The sequence below is a fragment of the Otolemur garnettii genome, unplaced genomic scaffold (assembly GCF_000181295.1).
Source record: "Otolemur garnettii isolate 467f Iridium unplaced genomic scaffold, OtoGar3 scaffold00038, whole genome shotgun sequence".
Classification (NCBI taxonomy): Eukaryota; Metazoa; Chordata; class Mammalia; order Primates; family Galagidae; genus Otolemur; species Otolemur garnettii.
The window spans coordinates 1414051-1427413 of NW_003852433.1; the positions used below are offsets into that span (position 1 = coordinate 1414051).

General features: G+C 48.2%; 1 protein-coding gene across 1 annotated transcript in view; it reads left to right on the forward strand.

The window, feature by feature from the left end:
• ASPHD2 (aspartate beta-hydroxylase domain containing 2) overlaps nucleotides 1–10430 on the forward strand; it is an 11391-nt gene extending 961 nt beyond the window's left edge. The window contains exons 2-4 of the mRNA XM_003789838.2: nucleotides 2720–3821; nucleotides 9243–9356; nucleotides 9916–10430. Of these exons, the coding sequence (XP_003789886.1) occupies nucleotides 3014–3821; nucleotides 9243–9356; nucleotides 9916–10025 (1032 nt within the window). The 5' untranslated portion in view covers nucleotides 2720–3013 and the 3' untranslated portion in view covers nucleotides 10026–10430. The remainder of the gene's footprint in view (nucleotides 1–2719; nucleotides 3822–9242; nucleotides 9357–9915) is intronic.
• The last annotated feature ends 2933 nt before the right edge of the window (nucleotides 10431–13363 follow it).

Below are 13363 nucleotides of genomic sequence, written 5' to 3' on the forward strand. Positions count from 1 at the left end.
CTCCCACTTCATTGTGTCACAACTTATATTTGATTAGACTTACTTACCAACTAGCTATGAATTTGGACCCTATTCCCAAAGCCAACTGACCTTTAAGATCTGGGATTGCATATTATTGAAGTGCAGAACTGCAATGAGATGTCCCCATTCCTGATGAGGACAGGAATGACACAGATGAAAATGAACAGATGCATGAAGGAAGCTGGAAGTTACTATGGGCACCGAGATAAGGGGGAAGCAAATCCATTCTCTCCTCCTGGGGGGATGGGGAGTTGTCACTGGATGCCTGTGAGGGTCATGTTTGAAGCAGCACTGAATACATTTGTCCTACAAATGTGAGGATTTCTTTTATTGTCACAGTTCATCTCTGAGCTTGTAAATCCACTTCTGGGTACAGGGCCCTGCTGGCATGTTTTGATTAAAAGTGACATATACTATAAGTCCTAACTTCAGCTCTTAGTGCTATTATAATCTTTTGAAGAGGATCAGGAGTTGGGATTCAGAGATCAAGATATTCTGCCATTTGTTTATAGCTCAGCCTTAGGGAGAGCTCATAGCTGGCCTTGCAGAGATTGAGGCCTCTGTGAGGAGGGGGTAAGCAACAGGGGGTGTCCAGTGGAGAGGTTTCCTTCTCATTCACCCTGTTTTGCATTTTGGTTGACTTAAACTTTAGTGATTAGCGTGGCTAGTGGGAACTAACACTAACAGGTGCTTGGTAAATTATCACCATCTCACTCTTAGAACGCTTAAGATAAACCTGTCCTCTTGAGAGACTGAATTTAAAAGTTCCAATTAGGAGTTTAGTTCAGTGATAAAGGAAATCATTTTAGTAAAAGTGTTTGTGCTCACACAGGTGATAGTTTCACACTGAATTTCAGGCACTCTGGGGCTCTGTTTGGGAGATTGCTTGCAAACAAACCACCTTTCACCCAGATTTTCTTCCCTTTTTCTAAAGAGGAAACAGCTGCCAATTTATGATATAACTAGGAGAGAACCAGGGGGGTTGAGGAGTCACCCCTCAGACAGTGGGTCCCAGCCTTTCCTTTTCCTCAGAGTCTTCTCCTGAGTCTGTGAAGAAAGTGAAAATGTGTGAGAAAAAAATTTAGCTTCTAACCTCCCCGCTCTTGTATTTTTCCTAGAAGCATAAAAAAATTCCATGAATATTCAGCATGTGTGTTTTTGACTTACTAAACATTATAGTCAAGTGATGCTTTATTCGACTGAAACTGGGAAGAAGCAAGTAGGCAGTTAATGAGCACCTCAAGTTTCCCTTTTGTTTTTCACTTAGCAAATCTGGGGAGGAGAAAAATCACCGGAGATAAGAGGCAGCTGAGTGTCCAGGGTTTACCCTGAGCTGCTGGGATCCAAGTCTTGAGATGCCATCTCCCGGGCCCTGGCACCCTGGCGCCCTGGCTTTGGTTTGCTGACTAATCAGTATGGATGTCACGCGTCCTAGCAGTCACGCATGTATTAGTGCTCACAGTGACCTAATCATCACTGCTTCATATCTGTCAGCATTCATCTTCATCTAGTGAGATAAACATGAGCACCACTTACTGGATAGAGAAACTGAGACTTGGGGGAAATGATCTGCCCAGTTTGGAATTAATACTCAGGTCACCCATCTCTAGTTTGGGCTCTTTTCTGCTATGCTGCAAGAATTTTCTGGAAAAATTTAGTCCCCAGGAAAAGGGGACTGTCTAGCTTTCCCAGGTTTTTTTTTTTTTTTAGTTGAGGTTAGACTACAAAATGAATGTTCTGAATTGTGCTCCTTGAGGTGAGGGCCTCTATTAGACCTGTGGGACAGAGCCCTGGCTGTTCTCATCAGATTGGAAAAAGCAATATGAACAAAAGGTTTCAGAGAACCCTGGGCAACACAGCCAGGATTTTATAGACTTTAGATTTTATAGCACGACAGTTGAGCTCTGGTCCTTCTTTTCGGTCATTAGAATGAAAGGTGCTAGACAACTGGCCCTAACCCTTGCTAGGTAAGTGTAGAGCACTTCTGGCTGTTTGGGGGAGGCCATCAGTTGTGGGAGACTGAGTCAGTCTCCTGGAAGGACTTTTCTGTCTGCTCTATCTGCATGAGTGAGGCCAATAGTTTCCAACAGGTAGACAGACAGTGCTGTGTCTGCCACAGATGTGACCCAAGAGTGCCCACTTCCTTTTCCATCTTGGTATGAGTGTTTCCCCTGTGAGAAGGTCAAGACAGATTAAGTAAGCAGGATGAAATGCTTCAAAAGAGAGAGTAAAATGGAGAACATGCCATTTTAAAGTTCGTTTGCCATTTTTAAGGTGCTTTTCAATCTAGAATTCTTGTTAACAAAAGATACAAAGATTAAAGTAGTATAAACATTAATTAAATATGAAATAGTATAGCAAGATGGAGAAGCATAGACTTTGAAGTCAGGTGGAGTTTGTGCCCTTGCTCTGGCTGTGTGACTTTAGTGAATTATGTGACTCCTCTGAGCCTCAGTTTTCTCATCTATAAAATGGGAATAATAGCACTTCCTATGGATGGCACAAAGTAGATGGCACTGTTGGGATTATCCAACAGTGCTTGATGCAAGAAAATGGCAGTGACAGTAGACTGGAGAGAAGACACAAAATGACAGTGTATCCCTTACCAGCGAGGACCTTACAAAATGATCTGAGGCTTTACATTTCCATGGAGGACTTTCCAGGTGTAAAATTTATGCTGCTTTGTTTTTCATCCCAGGTTTGGACTTCCCCAAAACTCAAAGGGACCAAGGCCACTTGCTAATGCGACAAAAACCAGCTCCTTAATCCCCACCCCAGTGACTTTTGCTGGGAGTAGAGTGGTGGGCCCAGCCAGCCTCCTCTCTCACCAATGCCGCCCTTGGCAGGATCTGAGGACCGGTGGCAGCCATGCCTCCCCTTGCTCCAGCCACTCCTTCCTCCCTGCACTAACCATCGTGGTGTGGATACCTTCAAGAACCCTGAGAACTGATTGTCTGACCTTGCTTCACACTCCTAGTAACAACTCCCCAAGATGTCACTCGAGTGGCTAGTGGCCTGGAGCTGGTCACTGGATGGCCTGAGGGACTGCATCGCCACTGGCATCCAGTCAGTGCGGGACTGCGATACCACCGCCATCGTCACTGTGGCCTGCCTGCTGGTCCTGTTTGTGTGGTACTGTTATCACGTGGGCAGGGAGCAGCCCCGGCCCTACGTCTCCGTCAACTCCCTCATACAGGCCGCCGACGCCAACGGGCTGCAGAACGGCTACGTGTACTGCCAGTCCCCCGAGTGTGTGCGCTGTACCCACAACGAGGGCCTCAATCAGAAACTCTATCACAACCTGCAGGAGTACGCCAAGCGCTACTCCTGGTCCGGCATGGGCCGCATCCACAAGGGGATCCGAGAGCAGGGCCGCTACCTCAACAGCCGGCCCTCTATCCAGAAGCCCGAGGTCTTCTTCCTTCCTGACCTCCCCACCACACCGTATTTCTCCCGGGATGCACAGAAACATGACGTGGAACTGCTGGAACGAAACTTCCAGACCATCCTGTGTGAGTTTGAGGCCCTCTACAAAGCTTTCTCAAACTGTAGCCTCCCCCAGGGCTGGAAAATGAACAGTACCCCCAGCGGGGAGTGGTTCACCTATTACCTGGTCAATCAGGGAGTGTGTGTTCCCAGGAACTGCAGGAAGTGCCCACGGACGTACCGCTTGCTTGGAAGTCTTCGGACCTGTATTGGGAATAATGTTTTTGGGAATGCGTGCATCTCCGTGCTGAGTCCTGGGACTGTGATAACAGAGCACTATGGACCCACCAACATCCGCATCCGATGCCATTTAGGTATGTTGGAGGGACCCGGGTCTCCAGGCATGTGCGAGTCTAAGTACAGTCTCTCTGACTTGTAAGAATCAAAACATCCCAGAAGCTCAAGTAGCCAGAATTGTGCCTTTTCACGTTCTTCACTGTACTTTCATCAGAAATTGATGTACTGCATGTAAACTATTTTGATAGCAGAGATTGAGTCAAAGAGAATCTTATGATCAGTGTAAACCTAATTTCTAACAGAAGCTCTGTCCAGAAGAGCTTTCTGCAGTGATGGAAATGTTCTCCATCTTCATTGTCCAACTTGGTAGCCACTAGCCACATGTGACTATTTAGCGCTTGATATGTGGCTCCTGCAACTGATGAAGGACTCAGTTTTAAATTTAAATTTCAGTAGGTGCATATGGCTAGTGGCTACTGTTTTGGACAGGGTAGCTCTCAGAGACTGTTAAAATGATTACTGACATTCCTAATGACATCCAGGAGACTGTGAAAGATACTGAGTGCCTGTGGGGTGATCAGGGATGAAAGGATACTTGGTATTAAGTTTATTTTATTCTAAGATAATTGGTAAGATGTGTATTGTATGTATGGTAGTGGTTTTGCAAATAAGAGTCCAGAGTTAGACTGCCGTTGCATCCTATGCCAGCTAACTGTGTTACTTTGGGCAAGTCATTTAACCTCTCTGGGCCTCAGTTTCTTCATTTGGAAGGTGAAGGTCAAAAGATCACCCTCTACTGAGTTATTCTGAGATTCTAATCAGATCATGTGTATTGCAAAGTACTTATTCCCCCGGGGGGGTGACATAGCTTGAGGATTCATCAATATATGTAAGCTTAAATCTACTTGATAAATTGGAGTATTTGTTCCCCAGAGTGCCTTATTCCTGGTGAGTGGTGGTAAAAGGTTACTTGGATGGTGGCCTCACTGGTTAGCATCCCAGACTATAGTGTGCTGAGATAGCCTTAGCAATGTCCAGCTTTAAGTTTATGTCACTGCCTCAGCTGCGGAAGGGGAGAAAGAAGAGCAGAAAGAGGCTCCAGGCATAAAGGCTGGAGCAGGGGTTTCATAATCATGTTCTGTGGAGGAGCCTGAGCTGGGAGCCCCGAGTTCCTCTTCACGCACAGCAGTTCTGCTTCTCCTGCTATCTGGGGATTCTGAGTAACACATAGTTGGGACAGAGAACTTCACTGCTTCAAAAAGGAGAAATGAGCAGAGAAGCTGACATGGTAGGTATTTTAAGAGTGAAGGCAGGACAGGGCAGAGGCTCTGGGGGTTGTAGCTTGAGACTTTGGGCGGGTGACCGAGTCCCTCCGTGCTGCTGTTCATCATCTGTAAAACTGGGGAGATAGTGCTTACTCTGCAGGATTAGTGAGAGGATTAAATAAGCAGCATCTTACATGGCCACTTGGCACAGTGCCTGGCATGTGACAGCATTTGATAAATGGTAGCCAGCAGCTCTTATGATCAAATACTGTGATCACTGGATGGTGTGAAAAATGATCCCGAAGACATGGTCTCTACCCTCAGGCAGCAGTGGAAAGTGGACCGGCTTTGGAAACAAACAGCTAGACTCAGGTCCTGGCTTTGCCCGATTTACTGACCACCCTTGAGCAGGGCCCTCAAACTTTTAGGGCTTCTCTTTTCTACTCTCTAAAATGGAGGTAATGCCAGCCTGAGCAACGCGAGACCCCATCTCTAATAAAAATAAAAAAACTAGCTGGGCATTGTGGTGGGAGCCTATAGTCCCAGCTCCTGGGGAGGCTGAGTTTGGGGTTGCTATACCCACAGCGACTGAGAAAGACTCTGTCTCAAAAAATGAAAAACACATAAAATGAAGGTAATGATGCCTACTCAAGGCTGCTTTGAGGAGAAGAATTATTACTTGTAAAGTACTTTGCAGGTAGAGGGCGGTCAGGTAATCCACATGGTGAATGATAATCCAAGTGGTGACTGATCAGTAAAACCTCCCAGCAAGGCACCAAGTTGTACTCTGAGATCAGGAGCAAGGGCTGCAGATGGGGTGTTCTGGGAGATAGGTCTGACCTTCTAGGATCAATGGGTGCCACCAGGATAGAGCAGAGGAGGGGAGGCTCCCCTGGGGGTTAGGGGAGCCGTGTCTAAACTCACTGGGGAGACTACCAGTGCAGACTGAGGGTGGATAGGTCAGGTCAGACCAAGCCACAGAGAGGGACAGCCTCGATCCAGGCTGGTAAATACCACTGTGGGCAATGGGGAGCAATGCTTTTCTTTTTAAAGGTTTTCCTTTATATGTTTTTTTAAGCTTCAGAATGACAGGGAAGGGCATTTGAGGTTCAGTATAGTAGAATTCCAGGCAGGTGTGCTGAGTAGAAAGGGCTGAGGGTAAGAAAAGCTAGGGTTTATTTCCTGTGGGTTAATGTCCCTTGTGCAGCTATACAGTCTCCATACCCACATGTGTGTGTGTAAAACATGCCCACACAGGCCCTCACTGTGGTCTGCCATTCCCCTCTTGTCCCAGCTAGGTACTTGCCAGAAAAAGCAGGCTCTCCGTGTTCTCTGGGACAGCAGGAAACCTTGGAAAGTGTCCCGCTGCAACGTGGCTTGTTCTCTACAGCCACGGCAAGCACCCTGGTTGGCCTTTCTCAGTGTCCCTCTTTATGCAGCATGCCCACATTAACATGTCATGTGACCTTGCATGTTGACTAAGGGAGTTCAGAGAAGAGGTCAGAAGCAGAGTAAGCCTGGCAGATAAATACCTGGTGGCCACACCTTGGCCAGTTACCTGGCTGAAGGTAGAGGCACCTGTGGTTCTAAACTGTGTGCTCTTTAGGCTTCTGTGACTTTGGCCGTGAACGGCAGCGTATGTACACGCATGTACATACAACTGTGCTCTTGAAATGCCAACACTTTCTCTTCTTCCTCTGCCTTCTGTCTGAGCTGTGGCTGATGGAACTGTCCCTGTGGACCTCTGAAACCCCAGCCACTGCTCTTCATTTACACAGCCCATTTGTTGGGGACACGGTTGCTGAGTCCTGCTGTGAGCTACCTCTGGAAGTGGCATCACCCAGTCCTGATTTCACGTGGAACCACAAGGCAACCCCAAGCCCACCCTTTCCCCCCAGCATTGTGCGTGGCGGGAGCTGTTCAGATGCACTGCCACAAACTTTCAGAAAACAAACTCACCAGGCAGATGTTCCCAGGAGGCAGATACCACATGAAAATGTCTGAGTGTGTTCAGCAAATTCTAGGCAAATAAGCACAATTGGACTCTTGTTTATCTTTTATGCGTATGTTGTCAGATTCCCAGGCAGCCTCACTGGGCGGTGCTGGTAGAGCAGCTCGTATTCACTTTGTCCATTCTGAGGGCCGGTCACCAGCCTCCTAAAGTGGGGGCCCCGGTGGACAAAGCTCTTCCTGCTTCCTTCAGGGCTTGGTGGGGGCAGAGTCGCAAACTCTGAGCCATAGAGGAGCCTGGGACATGTCCGACTCCTCTTGCATGTGCAAGTCCTGTTTCTGTCCCCACTTGAATGCCCTGTTTGGGGAAATAACTGATCATTTCTGCCAGCGAAGCTGGTTTGTGGAAAGTAGGCAGGAATGGTGAGTTGCTGGAAGGCTGGAGCAGAAAGAGGAGGGGAAGTGAGGGGCAGGCAGCAGGGGGTGTCAAGCCAGCAAGCCAGGCCGTTTTTCCTTTGCACCATGGCACGTGGTGATGAATCATTTTTTCAGAGAAAGGGGAACTTCTTTCTGAAACCCCTGGGGTGGCTGTCCCTGCAGAGATTACCCATTCCTAAAGGCTTTCTCCACTTGAGCCAAACACAAAAGGCAAACATGGCCTGTGCAGCCCTCCCCCGAGGCCAGGGAGTGCAGACTGAGCACTTGTATAACCTCCAGCTGTTAGGAACCTCAGTGGGAAAAATCACAGCTCCAGTCAGGATGGATAGTCTCCACTTATTTAATTAAACGTGTGACTAAGAATTGAAACATACCAACTACAAGACAATCAGCCATCACTTTAATACCATTGCTGATAGTGTGGTAACTAGCATTTCAGTTTTACAAGAGTCTGTTCTTTGGAGCCAGCCAGACTCGGGTCAGGAAGAACTATGTAGTTAACTTTTTAGCAGATCACTTAACTTCTCAGTTGCTCCATGTGCAAAACGGGTGAAGTGAGGGAAAATGTTTATTTAGCACAAACCTGTACGCAGTTAAGCCTTCAGTTATCGGTTATAAAGATAAAGGTTGCATAGCAGCCCTGGAAGGTTAAATACGCTAATGTCCGCTAATGTCCCCTTTTGATAGGTAAGAAGGGTGTGGCTCACAGAGGTTGGGCACCTTGCCCAAAGTCACATGGCATATCCAGGAAAAGAGCCAGTTGTCTGTCCCCACATCCTCTGTCCTTCCCTCTCCTCTTTATCTGAATTATTACTCTGTACATGCTTCCTGGAGCCATTATTTCTGGTTCAAGGAATGCATTAAGATACTCTGGCTGCTAGAGAGAAAGCCATTTCATTTTGTCATAAAGGACGTTAAATCAGAAGGAGAATGCCACCTTGCCCAGGATTATTGTGATCATAGTGAGACCACCACTGTCCCAACCCCTCTTCCAGGGCTTTACTTCCTCCTGGGCTGTCCTTCCTAAGAGCTGTTGGGCTGACCCCATCCCTTCTGAAATCATTAGACAGCCATGGTGGTGCCTTCAGTGTGGACACTGAGGTAGTGCCAGGGGCTGTGTCTACAGACCTTTGGGTTGGAAATGGGGACGTGAAAGGCATACAAAGGAGTGGTCCGATCGGACCCTCTCCTGGGTTATGACACCCTAGCCTGGGCTCAGCACTGGCATTTCAAGTGTTCGGCTGTCTTTAATCAGAACTGAACTAGGCCCTGGTGAACAGTTACTGGGCAAGGCAGGCTTCCAAATGCAGCCTCCCTCCATTTCTGGGGGGCCCCATGGTTTGAGTTCAGGAGACTCAAAAGTGTATATAGTTCAAGCCTCAGTCTGTAGCTTTAGTCAAAGGAGTCCATGACCCAGAATAGATGAAGCCAATGAAGGAATAAGTTTTTGCCAAGAGCACAGTGAGTCCAAGATCAGGGCGCCAGCACATTCGGTGTCTGGTGAGGACCTGCTTCTGGTGCATAGACGGTGCCTTCCCGGTATGTCCTCACATGGCAGGAGGTGAACAAGGGCCCTCGGTCTTCCTTTCTGAGGGCACCTGCTCCCATTATCAGCACTTCACCTTCATGACCTTGATCACACCCAGGGCCCCCCCAGTACCATCATCTTGGGGTTTAGGTTTCAATGTGTGGATTTTGCAACACCATAGCACGGGCTCCAGAGGGGTGAGGCAGAAGGTCAGGTGCATTAGAGGTAAAAGGCTCTCTCCAAAGCAGACCACCCCCACCTCCTGGCCAGCCTAGAGTCCTGTCGGCCTTCACTCTCTTCTCTGATTTTCCCTTGAGGTCTGAAAACTCCAAATGGTTGTGAGCTGGTGGTGGGGGGAGAGCCCCAGTGTTGGGCAGAAGGTCGCTGCCTCCTCTTTGACGACTCTTTCCTGCACACCGCATTCCATGAAGGTGAGTGGCTGCCTTCCCCACTTCCTTCCCCCCTCCCCCCAATTAATAGACTTTATTTTTAGAGCAGTTTTAGGTTTTAGGAAAAATTTAGCTGAAAGTACTAAGCAGGCCCCTTTGCATCACTACACTGCATATGCATGCACACATTTTCCCCTTATTGTTTACAGTTGATAAGCTAGTATTGACACGTTATTGCTAAAGTCTGTAGTTTATATTCACGTTCATCCTTGGTGTTAAACGTTCTGTGGGTTTTGACAATGTGTGATGGCCGGTACCTACCCTGACAGTGTCCTACAGAATAGTATCATTGCCCTGAAAACTCCTCTGTGCCCTGCCTCGTGACTCTTCCCTCTATCTCCCAATGTCCTTTTATCCACCCTGCTCAGAACATCATGAAACCATATCACATTCTTGAGCCTAAAAAGAAGGGTCTTCTGATCTGGGCTGAGGGACAGGATGGACCCCTGCCCCCATAGCTGTCCATGGAGGGTCTGGCTCTGCCTGGGTCCTGGCTCTGGGGCAGTTTGAACATCTCCTCTCGCCCCCTGCTCCCCTCCAGGTTCAGCAGAGGACGGCCCAAGGGTAGTTTTCATGGTGGATTTGTGGCATCCAAACGTCGCAGCAGCAGAACGGCAGGCCCTTGACTTCATCTTTGCTCCAGGACGATGAGAACGTTGCCCATGTCAAAGTCGGCAAGAGGGGCTGAGGTGAGCTGGGCAGACTGTGCTACCATCCAGCCTCCACCTGTGTTAGGATTCCACACTCAGAAACCTGCCTCATGGAAAGCTCTTTCTTGGGATTTTTATATCCTGTTGGGTCCCTCTTTCCTTTGGTTATTGTAAATGGAAACTTCTCAGCTTCTATTTCCTTAGGGTTTTTGTTGTTGTTGTTGTTCTCCTTCCAACCATTTGCTTCTGAGATTCCTTTCTGGCCTAATAGTGCATTCTTTTGACTCTGTGATCAGAGACTCAGTGCCCCCTGTCGGTCTGTGTTACTTTGCTACTTGTTTTTCTTCAGTGCTGTGAAATAGAGTAACCAAATGGCTATTTGTCTGAATGTAATAATGTAGAATTTCTTGTGGTCATCTTAAAAGAAAAAAAAAAAAAACCTAAAAACTGCAAACCAGAAGACTGGAGAACTTGGCCTCTGATGTTGGCACATAGGGGACCCTTCAGCCACTTCAGGGTAGGGGGAGAGTCTGCAGCCCCCACACTGACCGGCTTCAGTAACCAGGTGGAGAGACTGCCAGACACGGTCAGGGTGGTCCATAGCATCTGGGCCCAGGGAGACTGTCACCATCACTCACCTCACTCCAACCCCTGTCAGGTCCCTGATGGCAAAAGCGTTTGGCCAGTGGGACTGGAGACTGTCCCTAAACTCAGCGCTTCTACAAAGCAGAAGCTGGAGTCCCCAAGAACCAAGCTGTAGCTTACACAGATCAGCCACAAAATGTGTAATCCACTTACCTCACTGCCTACAGAAGCCCTACTGCCAAACTAGGCCTGGAAAATTCCCAGTTTTAGTTGTTTTGAGTCTGTGGTGATGAACGGTAAGACCACCGGGTTGGCTGGTAAGAGCTGCGGTGGGATCAGACCTCCCTCCTGCAGCAACATTCTGGGAAAGCCTTTCTTTGGCAAAACTGGAATCAGAACACCTGACCAAAGTGTCTGTTTTGCTTTGGAGTTCTGTAGCCTATGGTTTTTATCATTTATTTGTCTGTACATAAATGTTCAAACACCAGTATGGAGATAGTGCAAGAGTCGGCCCTATGTCTTTGTCACTGCACAGAGGTGTACATGGAGTGACAGTGAACCAAGCCAATGTGTGTGAGCAAGGACACAGGGAAGATCCACAGACCCAAAGGACCCATGGTCACTGTGCTGGCTTTCTGGTCTCCTGTGAAGAACATGCAGAATCCCTCCCCAAAGAGAAAGAAAGGCTCTGGAGGCCAGTTTTGGGCACTCAGCCTTTAACTGCTTATGTGACCATGTAGCCAGCCAGCCACACTAGAGATGCCTTTTTTGGAATAATATATTATGGGCAGTGTCAGATTTATACACGTAAAGCCAAGGAGTAGTCTGGAACATACCTAGTCCCTGGTACAGACCCAATGTTTCCGTCAGAATGGAAACCAGCAGCTTCTCTAAGGTACAACTGTCTGACATCCAAACCATCTGAAATGCACTAGGGAGTTATGAGCAAATGTGCAACTGAACTTGTCTGCATTGGAGTATAATATCTACACAGGTGTTTGTCAGTGAGTAGAATGCAGGGAAAGGCAGAAGTTTCAAATACAGCTGAAGTTTTTCTACAAATTAATTATCTTGTTAAAGAATCACCGAGGTGCATGATTTCTATACATCCTGACTGCTCAACGTTTACAAAACCAACAGCCCACACAGGTATCTGGCTACCTGTATTCATGTGACATGGTTGGGGAATCAGAAGATAAATAAAAGATCTTGCTGAAAACCAGACGGATGTGATAAAGTCATCTATTGTAAAGTCGCACCGGGCAGCAGCCCTGAGTGGGGTACATGTGTGATTTTGAGGCTCTTGTTTTGTGTCCTAGAGATAGGCAGTACACAAAGTGACCAAAGTGTACTTCTAGAATAGTGGGCATGGCGTGCTGGAGAGAAGAGCAGATCTCTGGAATGGTAAGGAATGGTAGATGTCAGACTTGGCAGACATCAAGGTATTTGGCTTCAGGAAAGATGAGCACTTGGGACTCAGCGCCAGAAGTCAGCTCCCTTGTGACCTGAGCAAGTCCCTTGGCCTCCTGCAGTCTCAGTCTGCCCCTCTGTAGAGACATCACCTGGCAGATAACAGTGCTGGTTCCCTTACCGCCACAGCAGAGGGGAGAAGCAGGTGGGGAGGAAGCATGGTGCAAAGAAGAGAAGCGGACGCTCCCCGGATCTGCCTGTGGCCGGGGAGCCGGGGCTGCTTCCAGTGGCCTTCCTGATCACAGAGAATGAGAATACCCCTCCAACAGCTATGTTTTGTACTTTTTTCACTCTGTCTTACAAGATGGAGAAGTGACATTCATGGCCAGGAGGCCCAGGTGTTTTTGCACAAAAGCCAGGTTCCAACCGGCATTCGTGGCTGGGCTGCCTGCCGTACAACAGAAGGGCAGAGCGCCACTCGCCTGGGACCGCGCTGTTTCTCGCCCTCCTGAAGTATGCATTGCCAACTAGGCACTTGCTAAATTAATTTATGTGTGACAGCTAGTGATACTCAAGGTGAGAAACGGGAGCTGGCCTGCCCAGCCGCAAACGGGAACCCTGCCTTCCACTGGCAGCAGCCTGGATTCACCTCTAGCTCCCCTCCTACCATGCAGTCCAGGTGACACCAGTTATTTGACTCGTACAAGGTCACACCCAGATTTCCTGATGCCAAACCATTTCTCCCAAGCACCCGGTGATCATGCCCTGGAGTTAATCTACATCGTCTGGGTTATGTCTTAGGTGACAGTGACCAAGCTTGTAATACTTAAGTGCCCTACAGCCTGTCTAGGAGAGAGGAAGAGTAATCCTGATCCACTGGCTCTTGCCTTTGGCTGCACAATGCATTATCACCTGTCAGCCAGGGAGCTTCAGAAAGTATCATGCCCATGCCTCACCCCCAAGCATCAGATTTCTTTGCTCTGAGAGCAAGACCCGGGCACGGGTATTTTTAAAAGCCCATTTCCTGTCGTGATTCTGATGTGTGGTGGGGGCTGAGCGTCCCTGCTCTGAATAACAAGAATGGTAAGGCCTCTGAAATTAGTCGGGTAGAGTCTGGGCTGTGTTTCCATGTGATGCTCGGAGGGTCACCCAACTGTGGTCTCTAGAGGGCAGTTTTTAACCCCCTCTTGCCAACACTACCCTGAAGAGCATCTTGCAAGACCATAACATCCGCTGTGCCTAGTCCTGCAGTGTCCTTGACCTGACCCAGCCCCCAACTCTCAGGCTGGGCCCGTGATCCAGACTTGACCAATCAAGCCTCCCAAACTCCTGGCCGCTCAGACT